The sequence below is a fragment of the Polypterus senegalus genome, chromosome 6, assembly GCF_016835505.1.
Source record: "Polypterus senegalus isolate Bchr_013 chromosome 6, ASM1683550v1, whole genome shotgun sequence".
NCBI classification, from domain to species: domain Eukaryota; kingdom Metazoa; phylum Chordata; class Cladistia; order Polypteriformes; family Polypteridae; genus Polypterus; species Polypterus senegalus.
In genome coordinates, this window is record NC_053159.1 from 37,712,856 (window position 1) to 37,731,952 (window position 19,097).

Below are 19,097 nucleotides of genomic sequence, written 5' to 3' on the forward strand. Positions count from 1 at the left end.
AAGCACTGTAACATGTTATATAAAGACTGTCTGTTTGACTTATCCTCTATTGACCCATGCATGTGGGGGGTTTTGGAGATGTGACAACATATTAATCTAAATGAAATGTTAATTTTTTTAAAAAAAAAAAACTAAAAAACACCCACCTTCATATTGAAAGCAATTTAATTTGAATTGCAAATGGTCAATATGACCTAAAGAAAATGTCCAAAAGGTCTGAAATGCTATTAGATTTTTGTGATCAAAAACTATTAGCTGTTCGTTGTAAAGGAGAAATTAAGTTGGTTAATAACTGCAAAAAAACTTGCTTTGCAAATGTGAATAAAGAAACTGTTATAGAATGCATTTCAATTACAAAACTAAAATATACTAAAAATTCTAATATCAAACAGTTACAAAACATTTTCTTTAATACAGAAATTTTAACCTTTGAACATTTTATTTTCTTAGCTGCACCTTTTGTCCATTCAGTTTAAAATTAAATAACCGTGTTATTAAAGTTTTTATTCAAAAAAAAGAACCTTTAGCATTTTAATAAATATAAACTGTTTGGTTAATAAAACCTTTTGTGTGTTTTATAGTTTTGGCAGGCTGCCCTTTGGAGCCAGGATGATACCAAATACGTAAAAAAGACCCATCAGCAAGTTGAGCTTGGCAGTTTTTTGTGGGATTTTGGAGTAGCTTCGGCTGCGAAATTGCCTCTCCAGTGGGAATGCCATAGGGATGGTAAGAAGGGGCAAAGCCATACTAACAGCGTAGCGTGTTGCCAAGATGGAAAATAAGACATACGGGAGAAAAAGTAACACACTGAAGAGCACATAGGACAGTGTAGGCCCAATAAGAATAGCTAATGTGACAATGCCCGCTTGCTTGTCCGAGTCCATGTCCCTGGTGTTATTACTATGCAGGATAGCTTCAGTGTTCAGTGCCAGGGGAATGGCATAGATTAGGGGCAGTACAGAAAGGTATCCTACTTGAACAGCATACGCAAACATGACAGCCAGTGGCCCAAATGTGATCAGAATGACTACATCTCCCAAGGCGACATACTTCAAACCAATTCCTAAAAGAAAAGACAAGAAAATATTAAGTTTAGGATCAAAATCCCCACATATACAGTATTCAGCATACAATACAGACCTTCAAACTAAATTCTGTGCATAACTAGCTCCAATGTCGATAATTGCTTTCTACTAAGTTGCACACATTTTATAGAATAAAACTGTAACCTCTTTCATGCTGTGAGAAAACCAAAAACAGCCTCCCTGATGGAAACTGACACCCAATTGCAGCAAAAACCTGCAAAATATATTTAAAAACAATAAATAACACAAAACAGCCAGGATAATCACTCACTTACCTCCTGTATAAAGGAAAGAACTTGAAAGTCCACCAAAGAAAATAAGAGCAAGATGCTCTAACTTGAGTGTTGATAGAAAAAACAAACAAGTGGCACAGATGCATCCTAAAGAGTACAGGACAGCTCCAAACATGACCACATCCTGTGGCTCCAAGATCCTGTCCACCAGTGTCCTGTCATCACTCTTTTTGTGGTCAATGCCTTTGGAGAAGTCATAGAAAGTGTTCACCAAATTACCCGCTCCATGCACTGCCAGTACAGCCACACCACATACCAACAGTATCAAAATGTCAATTTTTCCTTCAGATTTGTATGCCAATGCACTTCCCAGTGCAACAGGAGTTAATGAAGTGCTAAAACTCCAAGGTCGTAGAGCTACAACATACGCTGCACACTTGTCTTTGAGACCACCAGTCCTAAAGTTTTGCTTGTTCTGATCACTCTGGTCACATCCATTAATCAAGGACTCACTAACAACTCCATCAATACAGTCATCACCATTTTCTCCAGGTTCATCAACCAGTTCTGCAGAAACAGAGATTTTATCTCTATGCAGGTCCACCATTATTCCCAACATATGCACAAGGAGAATAAGTTGACAGCAGGTCTAAAAGAGCCAAAGTCACTTGAGGGTGTCACTTGAGGGTGTTGAATGTGATCTGTGGAAAGAGATAAATTGAAGAAGTTCATTTCAGAAATGACACAGAGTATTAGCATTGTTGTCCTATTCAAACATTTAAAATTTAACAACATAGGGTTACAAACTGAAAGACATTTGTCAGTAATTCTACAAACTCTTTAAACCTCTCATTATGCCTAACCTTTTGCTCCATTCCAAAAATTGATAATGCAAAACATGAACACACACAGTGCTGCAAATTGTGAAGTGCCAGGAGTTTAAAAACAAATGAACAAAACACAAATGAGCCCGTTAGACAAAGACAATAGTCAAACATATGGACCAGAAAAATGTAAACATTGAATCTAATTATGTTCTACACTACAGATTAGTTCTAAGTGCACAAACAGGAAAAACTGGCAACAGCCTAAACAAAGATCAGTTACAACTAGAAATGTAGTTTTAATTTTTAAAGTTTTAAGCACTTTGAGCTACATTTTTTTTGTATGAATATGTGCTATATAAATAAATCTTGATTTGATTGACTGATTAATGAAAACCTGCAGCCCTGGTTGAAATGAATCGAGTGACTTGGTCATGTTTCTTAAACATGGTGTATTAAATCATCAGCTAAACAAAACTACCATGTCGATATTATAATAAGATTCCAAATTACCGGTATCTTTCAAATGCAATCTTTTTAAAAGTTTAGCAATATCAACTGACAAAAAATTGTTTAATTTCAAATTATAGAACAGCAGACAGGCTGGAAACAGCACCGGTTAAAGCTGTCTTCAGTTGAATCTTTTGACAGTGTCTTAGTGCTGCTTCTAACACTATTAATTGTTGGGCTCTAGTCTCAGCACTGTAAAAATGAAACAAAACAAAAAAAAAAAAACTAAAGGCATTTGTGTTTGAGAAACTTGGATCTTAATTGAGAAAATAAGTCTTTCTGCTGGAATACCAGGAAGCAGCACTGAAATTAAGTTTCAGGCACAGTTTTAAGATCTTTATTGCTTCGTATTTCTATACAAAATTTTACCAAGGTTATCTTTCTATTATTGTGCAGATTAAATTTTAAAACTATTATTTAAACAAGATATGGCACTTCTGAAGCTTCAGCTCTCTAGGTCTGTCAGAATAAAAAGTTGATATACAGTACCTTTCTTTAGATTATTCCAGAAAAAGAAATTGCCCAATTAATTGCGATTTCCATACTAATTCGGCAATATTTCTGGAAGAATTACAAGCACTAACATGACTGTAGGCATCCCTTATATCTCAAGTAGCTTGTGATTTCTCCTTGGGATTTGTGAATTTCCCCTTGGGATTAATAAAGTATCTATCTATCTATCTAGTTAAAACCAGTCTGTCTGTCAGTCCGTTCAACCCCTATCCCCCTCCACTTTTACAGGACAACTTATTTACACTCATTTCTACACCTTTATGCTTCCAACAGATGAATCTGATCCCTTGCTTTTATTTTTTCTCAGGTAGGCTACTGTTTGGCCTGTCAGTCCGTGAGTAACTAGATGCAGTTTTCTTCATGCTACATAGAATGATGAAACATGTTTCAGTTAAAAGTCTTGTGACTGTACTGCTCCAAGCACATCAGAACTAAACGGCTGCCTAGAAGAACCTTTGCCATTTTAAGAATTAAATGATAATGCATTACTTGGTTGACAGAATTACCCCATACCCTCCAATTTATACCCTATGTTAGTCAACTGATGTTTTTTGTGCTGGAATTTTTTTAACATGTCAAAAAATAATGGGGACAAAGCTTCCTTTGGTATACTGCTTTAAAACTGGACAGAAGGAAATTAGATACATCAAGAAGCTATTGCTTTAATCTACTTTGTAATTACTTTGCTCCACATCTTTTTGAGACTTCCCAAGATTTAGAAAGGCACAAGTCACTAACCAAGTTCCACTTCCTTCAAAATTCTGCTGAATGTGCAGTCTGTACAAAATAATCTGCATGAATTATAAAATGCTTAATCTTAGCAAGATTACAAGAAAAAAGTGGGGTATAAGTAAGCAACACTACAAGATTTTCCTTTATGGGCAATGAACTGCACTCTATACCTCTTTGACAAATTAAACCACTACTAATATTTACAAGAAAACTGTCAGAACTAGAGGCACTCGGACCTTCAATCCTGGAAGAAATGCAGCCTGTGCAATGGGATTGACAGTGAGCAGATGGAAATGTGGCAGAAACAAAAACATGGCAGCCCGGGTCACTCTGCCTAGGATGCCGCAACCTTTTCTATCACTTGTGTTTGCGATGAACATGATCAGTTGTCCGCGGATTATGATGCTTTTTTTGGTGGCAAGAAGGTGTGTACTTGGCACGTGTTTGAGTGTCTTGTGCAATGTGCAGTAGTGTCAGCAGATGGCACTGGTGTTCCTTTCCTGTCAGCAATGGCAAACACATGTACAGTTGTTCTTTTCCTGTCAGCCATGCATGTGCCTTAAGAAGGCCTTGAAGCCCAGTTACACAGCCAAGGTATCCCGCTCATTCAATTCACAGGTTATATTACATGCATCACAGCTCATCACAAGCTCTTGATTAACACCAAGATCCAGACTCAGGGTCCAGTGATTATTTTCTGTGAGACAGACAACCCTTAGCATTTACATTTATGTATTTTATAGTTATTTATATACAGATGGATTATGCTGCTCATGTCAAGACAAATGATATTAGAACATAAGAAATATGGCAAACAAGAGGAACGATTGAGTCCATCAAGCTCATTTGTCTAGCTAATAGCTAAGCTGCCCCAGCAGTCTCTTGATAGAAGAACCTTACAAATTTCTGCTCAATACTGAAGTTTAAGGGTAGTAGTAGGTGTAACTTCACCCTAAAATAATTAATATGTTCAACCTGGAATAACAAAACTCTTGAACAAATCTATACCAATAAGGGGAGATATGAATGTCTTGCTTCACTGACCCGGAGAGTACGTACGACCTCTTATTGTACAAAAAAGCCTTGAAAATTAGTACTATACATTAAACAGAAACTTAACTATATCTTGAAAAATCCATCCCATAGCTTCCAGAATTAGCTGATCGTACAATTTGGAAAATATTTAAAGAAATATGAATATATTAGCATATATGTTCTGATATTGTTGAGCCGAATTACTTTTTGCCAATATATGCTTATTCTCCATAAAAAGGCACAGAGTTAACTCTCTACACAAATAAAGAGGTGATAAGAAAGCAACTGGATTTTAACGTTAAGGCGGCTAAATTTGGATATAAAGCAAATATGTTCCATGAATGCCTTTGATCTTAACCTTTCGCGTTCTTAAAAACTAAGGATGGCCAAAAGCAATTAAAGGAAAACAAATACAGGATTCCGGTTTTAATTCAGATGTTGCAAATTGATTTATTTGAATTTAGTTCATTATGATTTAAGTAAACAGGTAAAACTGAGTGAAGGGTAGATGGCCAGGAAAAACTTTTTGAATAAAAGTGATATTTTTAAATAAAAGCAAACTGCTCTGCTGCATCAGGTCATTCTCAGTGGAAAATTACTAACATCATGTGCAGAGAAACAGAGCTCAATTTTAAAGCAATATTTTCAATTTGTCTTCAGAAATTTAAAAAGCTCTGAACACAGGCTACTGTAATTACAATAATCAAAAAATAAATGGGTTTTTCAATAAAGCTAAAAAAAAAACCTATTCCATGAACTGTAAGTTTAGAGCAAACTTAGTTTTCTTATGTGATATGATTATTAAAAACTAAGCAATAAAACACTTCTAAGCCTAAAAGTCTCAGAATGATCAAAGACTGACTTAATTGGAACAAAGAAATATTGGGCAAGAAACAGCACTTGTCTGAGGAAACCAAGGTTATTCAGTACTTATTTAAATATCAAACTACTTCGTTTTAATGTAGGTGTTGCCGATTTAGTTTGGCCATCTAAACGTTAACAACAGAAATAAAAGTAAACCAAATCGCATCTACAGAACTAAATACAAGAACCAACAACATTGTTTAGGAAAACAATGGTATGAAAAGCAATATAACCTTGAAGACAATACATTCGAAAGTCCACATTAAAAGATACCAAGGACAAAAAGTAGTGGGTGTCAATTGCTACTTCATTAGGGCAAACATTAATGTCATAAACAAAGCTTACTTTAACAGCGAGGTGCGGTAGTAAGTTCTGGTTGCTATTGGTATCGTTCATGTTTTAACTTGTATTTCATTTTCACTCGCTTTTATATTGGGGCATCATTTATTCTTTAATATTACTTACTTCTCTAGATTTCATTGTTAAAAACTGTAAAAGTAACCCTGCTAGAAAATCCTTCTTTGGGCACTAATATTTGAAATTAAATTCACGAAAAATTATGTACAACTGGAATGACAGGTGTTTCCTTAGAATGCAAACTACAAGCAAAATAAACTGCTTTCTCTTTCGAAAGACAAGTATTTTTATTAATGTTTTCCTTTGCCACTGACAAGTTTCTACTCTACGCGTGGCAAGGTATTAAGTCAGAAACAGCCCTGTATACATAGACCACGTAGACGGAACAGTCCTATATAAAATTGCGACGATCTAACTTTACGAATTGACAGATCATCTCGTCACTTACCTGGTCACAAACCAGCAGCATCGAAAACTCCTCTGTAATCAAAGGATCCTTTCTACGTGTCCCCTTCGGACAGCGCCATGTCGGACCGCCCTCTACAAACTCTGTTACAGCTAAAAATGTCCGTGTGAAACAAGTGCAGCACCCAAACAGATCCATTCCTAAGCACAGAAATTGTAACGCCACTCCAATTTGACTCTGGAGGCGGTACGGAGCACTGGGATCTGAAGTGGATTGAGATATTTCACATTTTTTGGGCTCCTTAAGTGTGTTTTTTTTGTGTGATCATAATCCCCAGAAATTAACTGGCTTCACGTCTAACCAACATATGGATTTTTCGAAAAACTATATTTTCAGTAAAACTGGAGTAGGTGGGTTTGACAATGCCCGTTAAAGCATAATAAAAGAAAGGTGACAAAGATAAACCTGACAATGCCGCGTGCAGCAGTTTTCTATTGGAAGGGTGCCTTTTTCTTTCTTTCTTTTTTTTAAAAATAAGATCTTACTGTAGCACAACAAATTTGCCAGCCTAGTCGCTCTCTGCTTTTCTATAAGTATGACATAAATCTGTAATTTGCACTCGTGGGTTGTTGGCATTTTTGTAATGATTTTCATCAACATTCTTTTTTGTGCCTTTCATATTAGAATGATAATTCATACCCATTCAGGGTGGGTGACCGCCTTGAAAAATATTGAACTTGTTCTTCAGTGCGAAGTTATTTCCTCACGATCATGGTATACATTAATTTGTTACAGAAAATTGTGTTCTAAAGTCATTAGTTTTTTTTTGTTTTTTTTTTGTACATTTTAAAAATGTCTGTTTTTGTAGCTTACAGCGGGACTGGAAGGTACAAAAGTCCATAGATCAATGGAAAAAAGTTTAAAAACTTACCAAATACGTTTACTTTTGTTTCGATTTAAGCCAACATGTCATGCATTTCCACTTTGCATTTTCTTTTTCAACTTCTCAATAGCGCGGATCAATGGGTGGGACTTTGCACCTCGATTTCCATCAATTCGATGTGATCCGTAGCTGTTGAGCCACTTCGATCGATAGTGTACAATACTTCTCGTTTCGGCTGTGTTTAACACACGTGATTTTGATCTTTTCGCCCCCATACTAAGAGCAACTTTACGCAGTTAAACAGGCTTTTTCAACTAGCGGCAAAGGCAAGCAGACCTTTTAAGGATTATAAGACACTCAAAAACCATGTAAAGAACAGCGAATCCAGACATTGCGGCGCTCGGCACCGACTCTACAATATACTACAAAATAAAAAAGCGTCCCGTTGCCACGCCAGTGTAAATAAATGTAAATTATGACGTAGTAAAAGGTTAATTTCAGTAACTTTAAATACCGTAATTAAACAGCACATTACTTCAGAACTACAATAATATGAGGTTTTCGGATTATGTGAGACGGTGTCGATAGTAAGATCAAAATCACGTGAATTCAACGTAGTCGAAGCGAGAAATATTCAATCGACTGAAGTGGCCCTACAGCTACGAAGGTCAAAGAAACCGGGGAAACTGAAGGGCAAAGCCCCGGTAATCAATCGGCGCTTTTTGCATGTTGAGAACTTGAAAATCAAAGTAACGAACTTCCTAAACTTCAGCCTGATTAAACGCAAGTGAAATGCCGTTGCTAAACTGATCTTAGCCCGTGCGTGTGTTTTCACCCTGCGATGGACTGATGCCTGTCCAGGTATCACTCCTGTCTTGTATCTGCCCCACAATCCTGCCCTCGATAAATTGGATATACAGTGCATCCGGAAAGTATTCACAGCGCATCACTTTTTCTACATTTTGTTATGTTACAGCCTTATTCCAAAATGGATTAAATACATTTTTTTCCTCAGAATTCTACACACAACAACCCATAATGACAGCGTGAAAAAAGTTTACTTGAGGTTTTTGCAAATTTATTAAAAATAAAAAAACTGAGTACATGTACATAAGTATTCACAGCCTTTGCTCAAAACTTTGTCGAAGCACCTTTGGCAGCAATTACAGCCTCAAGTCTTTTTGAATATGATGCCACAAGCTTGGCACACCTGTCCTTGGCCAGTTTCGCCCATTCCTCTTTGCAGCACCTCTCAAGCTCCATCAGGTTGGATGGGAAGCGTCGGTGCACAGCCATTTTAAGATCTCTCCAGAGATGTTCAATCGGATTCAAGTCTGGGCCGCTCAAGGACATTCACAGAGTTGTCCTGAAGCCACTCCCTTGATATCTTGGCTGTGTGCTTAGGGTCGTTGTCCTGCCGAAAGATGAACCTTCGCCCCAGTCTGAGGTCAAGAGCGCTCTGGAGCAGGTTTTCATCCAGGATGTCTCTGTACATTGCTGCAGTCATCTTTCCCTTTATCCTGACTAGTCTCCCAGTTCCTGCCGCTGAAAAATATCCCCACAGCATGATGCTGCTACCACCATGCTTCACTGTAGGGATGGTATTGGGCTGGTGATGAGCGGTGCCTGGTTTCCTCCAAACGTGACGCCTGGCATTCACACCAAAGAGTTCAATGTTTGTCTCATCAGGCCCGAGAATTTTGTTTCTCATGGTCTGAGAGTCCTTCAGGTGCCTTTTGGCAAACTCCAGGCGGGCTGCCATTTGCCTTTTACTAAGGAGTGGCTTCCGTCTGGCCACTTTACCATACAGGCCTGATTGGTGGATTGCTGCAGAGATGGTTGTCCTTCTGGAAGGTTCTCCTCTCTCCACAGAGGACCTCTGGAGCTCTGACAGAGTCACCACCAGGTTCTTGATCACCTCCCTAACTAAGGCCCTTCTCCCCCGATCGCTCAGTATAGATGAGCGATCTCTAGGAAGCCAGCTCTAGGAAGAGTCCTGGTGGTTTCAAACTTCTTCCACTTATGGATGATGGAGGCCACTGTGCTCATTGGGCCCTTCAAAGCATCAGAAATGTTTCTGTAACCTTCCCCAGATTTGTGCCTCGAGACAATCCTGTCTCGGAGGTCTACAGACAATTCCTTTGACTTAATGCTTGGTTTGTGCTCTTACATGAACGGTCAACTGTGGGACCTTATATAGACAGGTGTGTGCCTTTCCAAATCATGTCCAATCAACTGAATTTACCACAGGTGGACTCCAATTAAGCTGCAGAACCATCTCAAGGATGATCAGGGGAAACAGGATGCACCTGAGCTCAATTTGGAGCTTCATGGCAAAGGCTGTGAATACTTATGTACATGTGCTTTCTCAATTTTTTATTTTTAATAAATTTGCAAAAATCTCAAGGAAACTTTTTTCACGTTGTCATTATGGGGTGTTGTGTGTAGAATTCTGAGGAATAAAAAGAATTTTAATCCATTTCGGAATAAGGTTGTAACACAACAAAATGTGGAAAAAGTGATGCGCTGTGAATACTTTCCGGATGCACTGTATTTAAGCCCTATAACCAGGCTTATCGGTGCATACGGGCATCTTGCACCTGACCCACTCTTATCTCCAAGATTGGGGCTCCTTAATAACATATACTGTACTAATGTCAGTGAACTCTGATACTTAAACGGGTCACTTAAATGGCATGTAAAATTTATAATGCATCAGGAGATCAACCAAGATGCCAACAACACAGTACCACCAGTAATGTGGTTACACTTCAAACACTGCCTAAAACGTCAGTATCGGTTCATATTGCATGCTACGGGCCTGCTGAATATTCTGTCACTGAAGCACAAGTGTCCATTATCAATGAACTGGCAGCATATATTTGCAAAAAATAACGAAATAAGCTTCCATATAGTGAAAGAATATAGGCAATCATAACATGTGACACTTTCAGTTATTATTGTCCGGGTGCCCACAAAATCCAGACTGCAATTGATGTCTGGGCATCAATGTCCTATAATATAAACAGCTCTTCTTGATGACTTTCTGAGGTGAATTCATGTCCCTTACACAGACAGTTTACTTCACTTTATTTTGTTGTCCTGTCTAGTAAAGTGCTCAGCTAATCTTCTTTTAAAATGGCTGAACATAACAACAAGGTTTTACTCTTTGTTTTACCTAAAATATGGATACACTGTTTTGACATTTGTGTGTTACCTCAATACTCAACAACAATTTTGGCTTAAAAATCCATATATTTAGTAAGTTTTAAAGCTTTTTCTACCACATGTGGACCCACATACACCATAGCCCAATTGAAAGCTATAAGAACAGACAAGGTATTTTTAAAATGTATAAAAAATACTCCACTTTAGAAAACAATTTTAATGTGGCAAATTTATATATACCATGATTGTGAAGAAATAAAACAAATAAATACAATATAAAGAAAAGCACATCACAGGTCAAATTAAAACTTCAATAAAAAAATCAACATTGTCAGAGGTAAAGAAAATCAACAAAGTTTAAATGATTTTAAATAAGGATAAAGTGTATATTGCTTTTATATTTTCACATTCTGAAACATCTGCAGATACATTTTTATAACCACTTTAAATTGTTAAACTGTACAGGATTTTTTCCACACTGCTTCATTTTGTGTATAATATACCAATACAATAATTAGAAATTTATTACTTTAGTATGATTGTAGTGTAGTTTAATATCTAAATTTTCAAAACCAAAATAGTGATTAAGGTTTTGGACTGCAAACCCAGAGGCTATGAGCTAGTCATTTTGCCAATTGGAAAAACTAAACAAATGTAACCAATTGTCTCTCAGAAGATGTAAGTCACCTTAGATAAATATATATTTTAGTAAATTATAAATTTGCATAAATACACCGAGCCTGAGTAAAAAGTGCTGTGCAAAACTAAATTGAATAATATTATAGTTTTATAATTTATTATTTTATAATTATTGTGAATTTCCCCTTAGGATTAATAAAGTATCTATCTATCTATCTAATTAATAGCAATCAGACTAATATGGCAAAGTCGGTGGATGATGTGTGTATGTATACTAAGCATAATGCCAACAGAGTCTAAAAACATTAAAATTATGTATTAATCTCTCTATTATAATAAAAAAAATCCCAGGACGAGATGAGACTTTTTAGCCTGAGACGAGACATGACTTTTTCAGAGAGATACTTTCACGTCCCACGAAACTAACCTTTGTGCCAAGAGATTTAACCACGCCTGGGGCCGGAAATAAAAGACAAAGAGTAGATGACAAAGTAGAACGTCGTAAAGAATTAAAAAACGCTGGCGCGATACACATGTAGAGCAGGTTAGAGATGATGAAAGTACTAAAATTCGAAACTCTCAAAAAAATGATAGTAAAGATCGCATTAGTGCAAACAAACGGAAATTACTTGAAGAAATAACGGAACAGCGAAAAGAAGTCAAATATATTGTTCGGATTTAAAATTTAAGTCAGAGACTTGTAGATCGTCTAATTCGTGTTGCCATCAGGGAAAAGTAGTGTTTTTTCCACCAATGAAGAGGTGTATCCGCGAGACTTAAAAAATTTGTTGTTTGGTGAAAGTGAAATCCACATATGTGAGTGGCAGAGATGTGAAGTGGCTGGCGCATAGCGCAGGCCAGAGGGGGTTGGCGAGCGAAGCGAGCAGTGGGTGAAGCTCCCTAGTTTTATTAGCAGAAAACATTACAGGACATTCAAAGCAGCAACAATGTTCAAGAACAGCAAGACAACCTTATTGAGAAAGTACCTAAATGGTAAGAACCAAACAAAAGCTCAATTAAATAAAAGAGAAGCGAGTAAATAAAATACGTATTTGAGGACAATTTTATGGCATATACAGTACAATGCATGTTACTAAGACAGCTGGCACAAGTATGCAGCAATATTTAGTTCAGAAATTAATTTTTTTTAATTTAAATAAATTTATTGTAATCATTCCATACAAATAGATCAATTTTTACAAAAAATAGGATTGAAAACAAAATCGACCCCCACCCCTTTGTTCAGAAATTTTTCAGGTAAGGAAGACAGGAATGTCAACATAAGGAAGATAGAACTTTTGAAGTAAGGTAGTAATAACCACTGATCATAGCACAGGAGAGTGGCAACGTGTTGTAGGTTGATTAGTATATGCAAGTAAGAATTTCACTATACATGTGACGACACGGACCCTATAAATGTAATCAAGTTCAAAATAACATTTAAACAATGGAGAACACACAGTAAAGATGGATCAAAACAAATAAATAAAATTCTGTCCCTCTGGGCCTTTCTATAATTATATTTTCTTTGACTATCTATTGAGGGAGTTTGTATGTTCTCCCCGTGTCTGCGTGGGTTTCCTCTGGGTACTCTGATTTCCTCCTACAGTCCAAAGACATGTAGGTTAGGTGCATTGGCGATCCTAAATTGTTCCTAGTGTGTGCTTGGTATGTGGGTGTGTGCCCTGCGATGGGCTGGCGACCTGCCCGGGATTTGTTCCTGCCTTGCGCCCTGTTTTGGCTGGGATTGGCTCCAGCAGACCCTGTGTTAGGATATAGCAGGTTAGATAATGGATGGATGGCTATTGAGTAAGCTTCTTTATCCACCAAGTAGGATGAGGCACTGAACTTTCTTAGCCCAAACCCCTTTAATAAACATTATGCAGATTATATACACACACACATGTATATATACAGTACACCTACACTGTACATACACTACTGGTCAAAAGTTTTCCATCAAATGTAATCAGTTGAAATGCAATGAATGACCGAAAATGGTGAAAACATAAGTAGTAAACTGCCAGAGGTTTAAATTTAAAGTTTAGGTTAAGAAAAACTGAAAAAAAAGAAAATTTCAGAATATTACAAATGGGCCTTCTTCAGGGAACAACTAATATGCTACAACCTACAGATGTTCTGCAACAATTAAAATAAATTAAGCCTTGCATGTCAAAGCAAACAATTTGCACAGGTGTGCCAGATTCTGTCGATTACTTAAAAACCCCATCTGTGTTAAAGCAGAGTTCGAACAGACTGTTTTACTACATCCTCTGAAGTTCTACTTAGACAATATTCTGGAGGTAATGGCAAGAAAACAGCAATTAATAAATGAAGACAGACAGTATTACCCTTAGAACTGTAGGCTTTTCATTTAGAGAAATTGCGCAAAAAAAAAAAAGTGTTGCAGTGAGTACCGTGTCCTACGCAGTCCAAAGGCAATTGGAAAGTGGAAGAAACTGATGGGAAGAGATCTGGCAGACCCAAAGTCACATTCCCATCAGAAGACAAGTCTCTGAGGGTCACCAGCTTGTCTGATAGGCACCTCACAGCACAACCATTTCAAGATATATAGCCTTTACATGTGGGGCACCCACACTCTGGAATGAGCTGCCCATTGCTGGTAGCTCATTCTAGTGTTTGGGTGCTGCACAGCTGAACGCTCTATATCCTGCACTAATTTTTATAGAGAAGCCCTATTGGTGTTGACATTTAAATCAAAACCAAACATTATTTTGGCATAGCATACTTTTTGTTAGAGCTGTTGAGGTTGCATTGCTTTTTAACCAGTTATGGTAATACCTTTTGTTTTGCCATTATTAAGTCTTTTCCATTTCCTTTCTCATTTCAGTGCATCTTGGAGTGGATGCATCATCACATATGGTGGACCTGATTTCACACTGTTTCTCTCCAAATTAAATTGTTCTCGTTTGCCAATAGAATGATCCTTTCCAGAACTTTGCTGATCAGGACAGTTGGAAATTGGAATGAAAACTACCATACATACATGTCACATGTATATCAATATTAAGAATAACATGGGACCATAACTGAATATGTAATTAATATAGGGCTGGAAGGTAAAATCAGAATTCTGTGGTTGCTGTTTTACACTCCAGCACAGAGGACGACTTGACTGGAACGTTTAGAGTTCAGACCTCAAAAAGTTCAAAGAAATCTGTTACCCGTGTCTGAGCAAAAAAAAAAATTGGTGTTTATTGAAAAGAGCTTTAAATGGAGAAAATTTTGGAGGCAAAATATTTACACTACTGTTAACTAGGGTTGCTGGTGATGTTACAGAGGCTTCGAGACGCCCATGAAGCATTCAGCGAAGCATGCATCAGTGCTTGTAATGTCATAAATTGTGTCAAACATCCCAAACATGTGAAGCCTTGCAGCCCATTTGTGTCCTGTGCCTGGTTTGGATGAGGATATCAGTGTATATAGCCTACTGGGAAAGATGGCAAAGACTTGGTACATAAGGGTAACCAGCTAGTAATGGGGTTTGTGTGCACCCCAACCAAATGTGTGCCACATAAGTGGTTATTCTCAAAGACTGGTGAAATAATGATACAAAAAGAGAAATCATCTCACTCCTAATCCAGGTGAACATTTATGTTTCTAAACAAAATGAAGATTTCGTTTAACATTATTTCAGTTTCACAGAATGCTTCTCACCCGTGGGTTACACAAACACTTTCATGGACTTCTGCTTAGTTAATGCCTTACCACATTTCATTGTATGCAGGCATGCTGATTCTCCAGTAAAAATAAAATTTTAAAAAATTAGATCAAAGGACCGACATTCACATGCATTTAATGCATTATTCATAAAGTGATTGTGTTTACTGTAATATTGTTATTATAAGCATATGCTGCTCAGAAGGGTCCAGACTTGAAGATTTTCATTCATTTATAATTTTGACAAGGTTTCGTTTAAAGATCTGGGGCCTCATGTATAAACGGTGCTTTTGCACAAAAATGTTGCATACGCCCATTTCCTCGCACACTCTGAGGTGCATAAAAACTAAAAACCGCGTACATTTTCACATTTTCCTTATGTACGCAGTTTCTGGTCAGTTTTGCAAACTGGCGGCACCCAGCGTCGAAGCAGTGCTACTGTTTGTGTCATTTACCTTTCTTTTTCATATACGCGCATCAATCACACTTGTTTTATCAAATACGCCGAAATCAATCGCATATCGTTTACAAATTTAATTATTTTGATTGTAATCATTCTGTAACATTATAATAGTGCATGAAATGGCCAAACTAACGCTGCTTTAGCGTTAGAAGGCATCGCAAATGGAATAATTAGAAGGGAGTGCATATTTATAGATGATGATGCTGACGACTGGCTTCTAAGTCGATTTAGATTTCCAAGAGCTATCCTCTTGGAGCTTTATACTGAACTGGCGCCGGCTTTACAAACGTAGAATCCGAGGAATTGTGCTAGACCTGCTCCTTTGCAACTTCTGTCCACTCTCGGGTTTTTAACCACCGGAACTTTTCAACGTCAGCTTGCTGACTGATCAGGTATTTCACAAACATCACTGAGTCGCTCCATGCCAGCTGTAGTATTATCAGTTTGTCGTCCATACATAAGATCTCATCTCTGTGATTTAACTGCAAAACATCAAAGCGCAATTCGTAACAACGTGCAGTTTTCCAAATGTAATTGGAGCGGTCAGCTGCATGCACATTGCCATTGCGAGCTGGCATTACATCATATATAGCTGGAGAACCTATAAAAACGGCAGCTCCGTACAGTTATAAGTGCTTTTTCCAACTATTGCGGCAAAAGGCAAGCAGTTCTTTTAAAGCGAAAGAGTATCGATGTGGTGCTTCATGCAGTCGCTACACTATAAAGGCGCCTTCCAAGAATGAATTTGCTTATGTACTGTAAATGGAATGCCTTTACACGCTATTAATGTGCTGCTCTATAGTCCACAGAAATATGTCGCCTTGCCCAATCATGTACCCGAGGAGATGTGCTATGATGAATCTGACCAACCAAATGATCAGCCAAATCGGACTGCGATCCACCTTCGTTTGAATGTAATTAACCGAATGTAAAAAAAAACAGCATTTACTGTATTTTTAACCAATTCATTTAAATTGTCAATATCACATAGTACAACCCTTATATCATTGGCCACATCTCTTACTGCATTTTGTGACTCCAGAACATCGTCGTATGCACAACAGGCAGCTGGCATCCAAGCGGTTTCCGAGGCAGAGGTGTGTGCAGCAAGTGCCCGAAGACGTGCTCGGTACAGCAGCACCATCATGTCAGTGGCACGGGGGTCAGCTTTTGTAATATTGTCTGAAACAGAATAAACCAACGGCGGGCTGCTCTGACCACCTCTTTTTTCTATCGGGCACTGTACGACTTTGTGAACTTGAACTTTCGAGTGTCTCCACCACGTTTTTGTTGCTCATGTCAATGCATGAGGCCAACAAATAGTACGTTTTTCTTTGCATCCACTTAAATTCTTTTTTTCACGTGCTTTTGCCATTGTCTTTTAACCGAATACTGAACGGAAGGGACTATTTATATTGATTTGCATATTAAAATATGCGAAATTCCAGGAGAAGTCGGCAGGCACGTGCACATGAGTTACTTTAACGCTGATTGGGATTTATTGAGCTGAAGTGCGTGAAAGTTGGCTTGTGCACGGTTCTGTGCACTGGATTTTTTGTGCGTACGCACATTTCCACTTTTGTCCGTATGCCACGTTTTAGTGTGAATTCTACGCACAGCGATATACATGAAGCCCCTGGTGCAAAACGGCAAATCATTAAGTGGGTTAGTTAGTTTAGCGAATTTCACATGCTACCAACAGATGGCGTAGTGTCTCTATGAAACCAAGAAATTAATCTTTTCTAGAACCACTTTGCTGGGCTGGTTTGATGCTTCACAAAGCTTCTTGTCACCATCACAAAGGGTTTTATTTACAAGAAAGCTAGTGCTTATATGACACAAGAGGGTAAAAATCATTAAGAATTAAATAAAACAGTGTCACCTTACATCAGTGTTCACATTCACTTGTGCGATAATTCGTAAACAAATGTTTTAAATAACCAGAACATTATAAAGTGCAAAATCATAAATCACATTCACCTCAGTGAAAAACACAAATGCTTACTACAATCCAATAAAAATTCAGCATGAACAGTTTGTAATTTTTTGACTGACACACAAAAAGGTTATAGACTGGGAAATAACAGCTTGCTCAATGAAGACAGGAATCCAGCTAAAAGCTGCAATAGTTGTCCACAGGACTGAACTTGGAAACCACCAATTTTTCTCACCAATAAGGAAAAACTTAATATTAACTCGTTTTACAATTGACTGTCATTTGCACCTGTCTGTGCCGCTCATGACTATTTGCCTCAGTTAGTAATTCAACTTCTACATAAAATATTTAATTTAAAATAACTTAAGCATTAAACGCTATAGCTAATAAATGTAAATTTCTGAATTTCTTCAAAATGTAAATGTACAAGAACACTTCTTCGATTGCAAAGTAAGAGAAGTAAAACGATCGGGCAATTAAACAGCTAGGATAATTAGAACTAAGAGTGACTGGTAAAGCCGGTTGGAATAAAACCTTCTGCCACTGCGTTACCTGATAACTTGTGAACCACTGCCATAGAGTGTGGAATATTGAATTCAGGCGCCGGCATTTTAAATCTAGCGAGCATTCCAGTAGAGCGCTTTTTAATGCTTTGTATCCAATCACAGCTGCTACATGGGAGGGTTAACAGGATGCGGAAACACACTGGGATAAAGGAAGCGTAGCTCCTAAAGATGTTCGATGAGAACTAGGCACGAATCATAAAAAAGAAACATATGTTGCCCCGTTTATCAAATCATTATACTGTTTTTGGCCATCCTGTACGTCTCAGAGTATTGAAGTGACTCGTGATGGTTAATTTAATTTGTTAGAAATAGGTAACTTTATTAATAGAATCCTTCATGGATTTAACGTTATTTTTATGACCGGGTCGCCCTCTCAACCTCAAAAGGGAAGTGGGAGGGACATATAAAGTCGATCACTCTCAAAATAATAATTGCTATTGCGCAGGTCAACAATAAGAATTTAAACTGAGGCCCAAAGTTATAAATAATGTTATAAATGTTTCATAGAGACTTTCATTGTTCTGCATATCGCAGCTAAAAGGCTGCTCGGAATCTTTAATTTTTGTAACCTCTTCCTAATATCCCTCTGTCCCGCCCATTCAAGCCCGTATTCATAAACTCCTGATATCTGATTAGCTGTAGCGTCCGCAATTTCCCTTGCGATTGGATTCCTTTTCTGTCAATCAAGTCGTCGGCCTTTTTCGGTAACTTTCGACCCAATCGTTTGGTTGCGCTTGCAGTCCTTTTTGGACGTGAACGGTTGTTCATTTCGCTCATGGAGATTTATTGCAACTAGCGACGCTTGGTTCCGGGAAAGTAACAAATCCGGGAAAGAGGAAGAAGAAGAAAAAAAAGATGTTCCAAGTATAATCCGGATAGAACGCACGTCAGGAGCGACTGATGGCGGGGAGCACGTCGAGGTGTGAAGTGTTACTGACTCGTTGAGACTGACTGAAAGGGCCCCGGAGTGTCCGAGTTGAACTCATCCTTACGTGTAAGTCAGGTGTGCCGGCGCAACGACCCCTAGGCGGATGATGCGTCTCCGCGCGTGAGCATGTATGGTTGTGCGAGAGTGAGAGTATTTCAAAGTCGTATGTGGGAATCCGTGCACCTTAGGTTTAGTGAAGACCAACGTGGGGAAGCAGCTGGTAGGGTGAAATACACCGGCCAAGGACGCAAGCTGCGATCGTATGGTTTGACCA

At 38.0% G+C, this 19,097-nt stretch overlaps 2 protein-coding genes across 3 annotated transcripts in view; one reads left to right on the forward strand and one right to left on the reverse strand.

Annotated features, from left to right (window-relative positions):
• Positions 1 to 503: 503 nt before the first annotated feature.
• On the reverse strand, positions 504 to 18,022 carry ubiad1 (UbiA prenyltransferase domain containing 1). Of its 2 annotated transcripts, none has more exons than XM_039755855.1 (3): positions 17,882 to 18,022; positions 1,361 to 2,019; positions 504 to 1,063 (listed from the first exon to the last, which is right to left on the reverse strand). In XM_039755855.1, the coding sequence occupies exons 2-3, from the start codon at positions 1,935 to 1,937 to the stop codon at positions 576 to 578; spliced, it is 1,065 nt and encodes a 354-aa protein (XP_039611789.1). In that variant the 5' UTR covers positions 1,938 to 2,019; positions 17,882 to 18,022; the 3' UTR covers positions 504 to 575. The 2 variants fall into 2 exon arrangements, with proteins under 2 accessions (XP_039611789.1, XP_039611788.1); XM_039755854.1 differs by lacking the exon at positions 17,882 to 18,022 and adding an exon at positions 6,602 to 6,729.
• Positions 18,023 to 18,598: 576 nt separating this feature from the next.
• mtor (mechanistic target of rapamycin kinase) overlaps positions 18,599 to 19,097 on the forward strand; it is a 108,252-nt gene continuing 107,753 nt past the window's right edge. The window contains exon 1 of the mRNA XM_039755852.1: positions 18,599 to 18,889. The gene's annotated coding sequence lies outside the window, so the exon portion shown is untranslated. The remainder of the gene's footprint in view (positions 18,890 to 19,097) is intronic.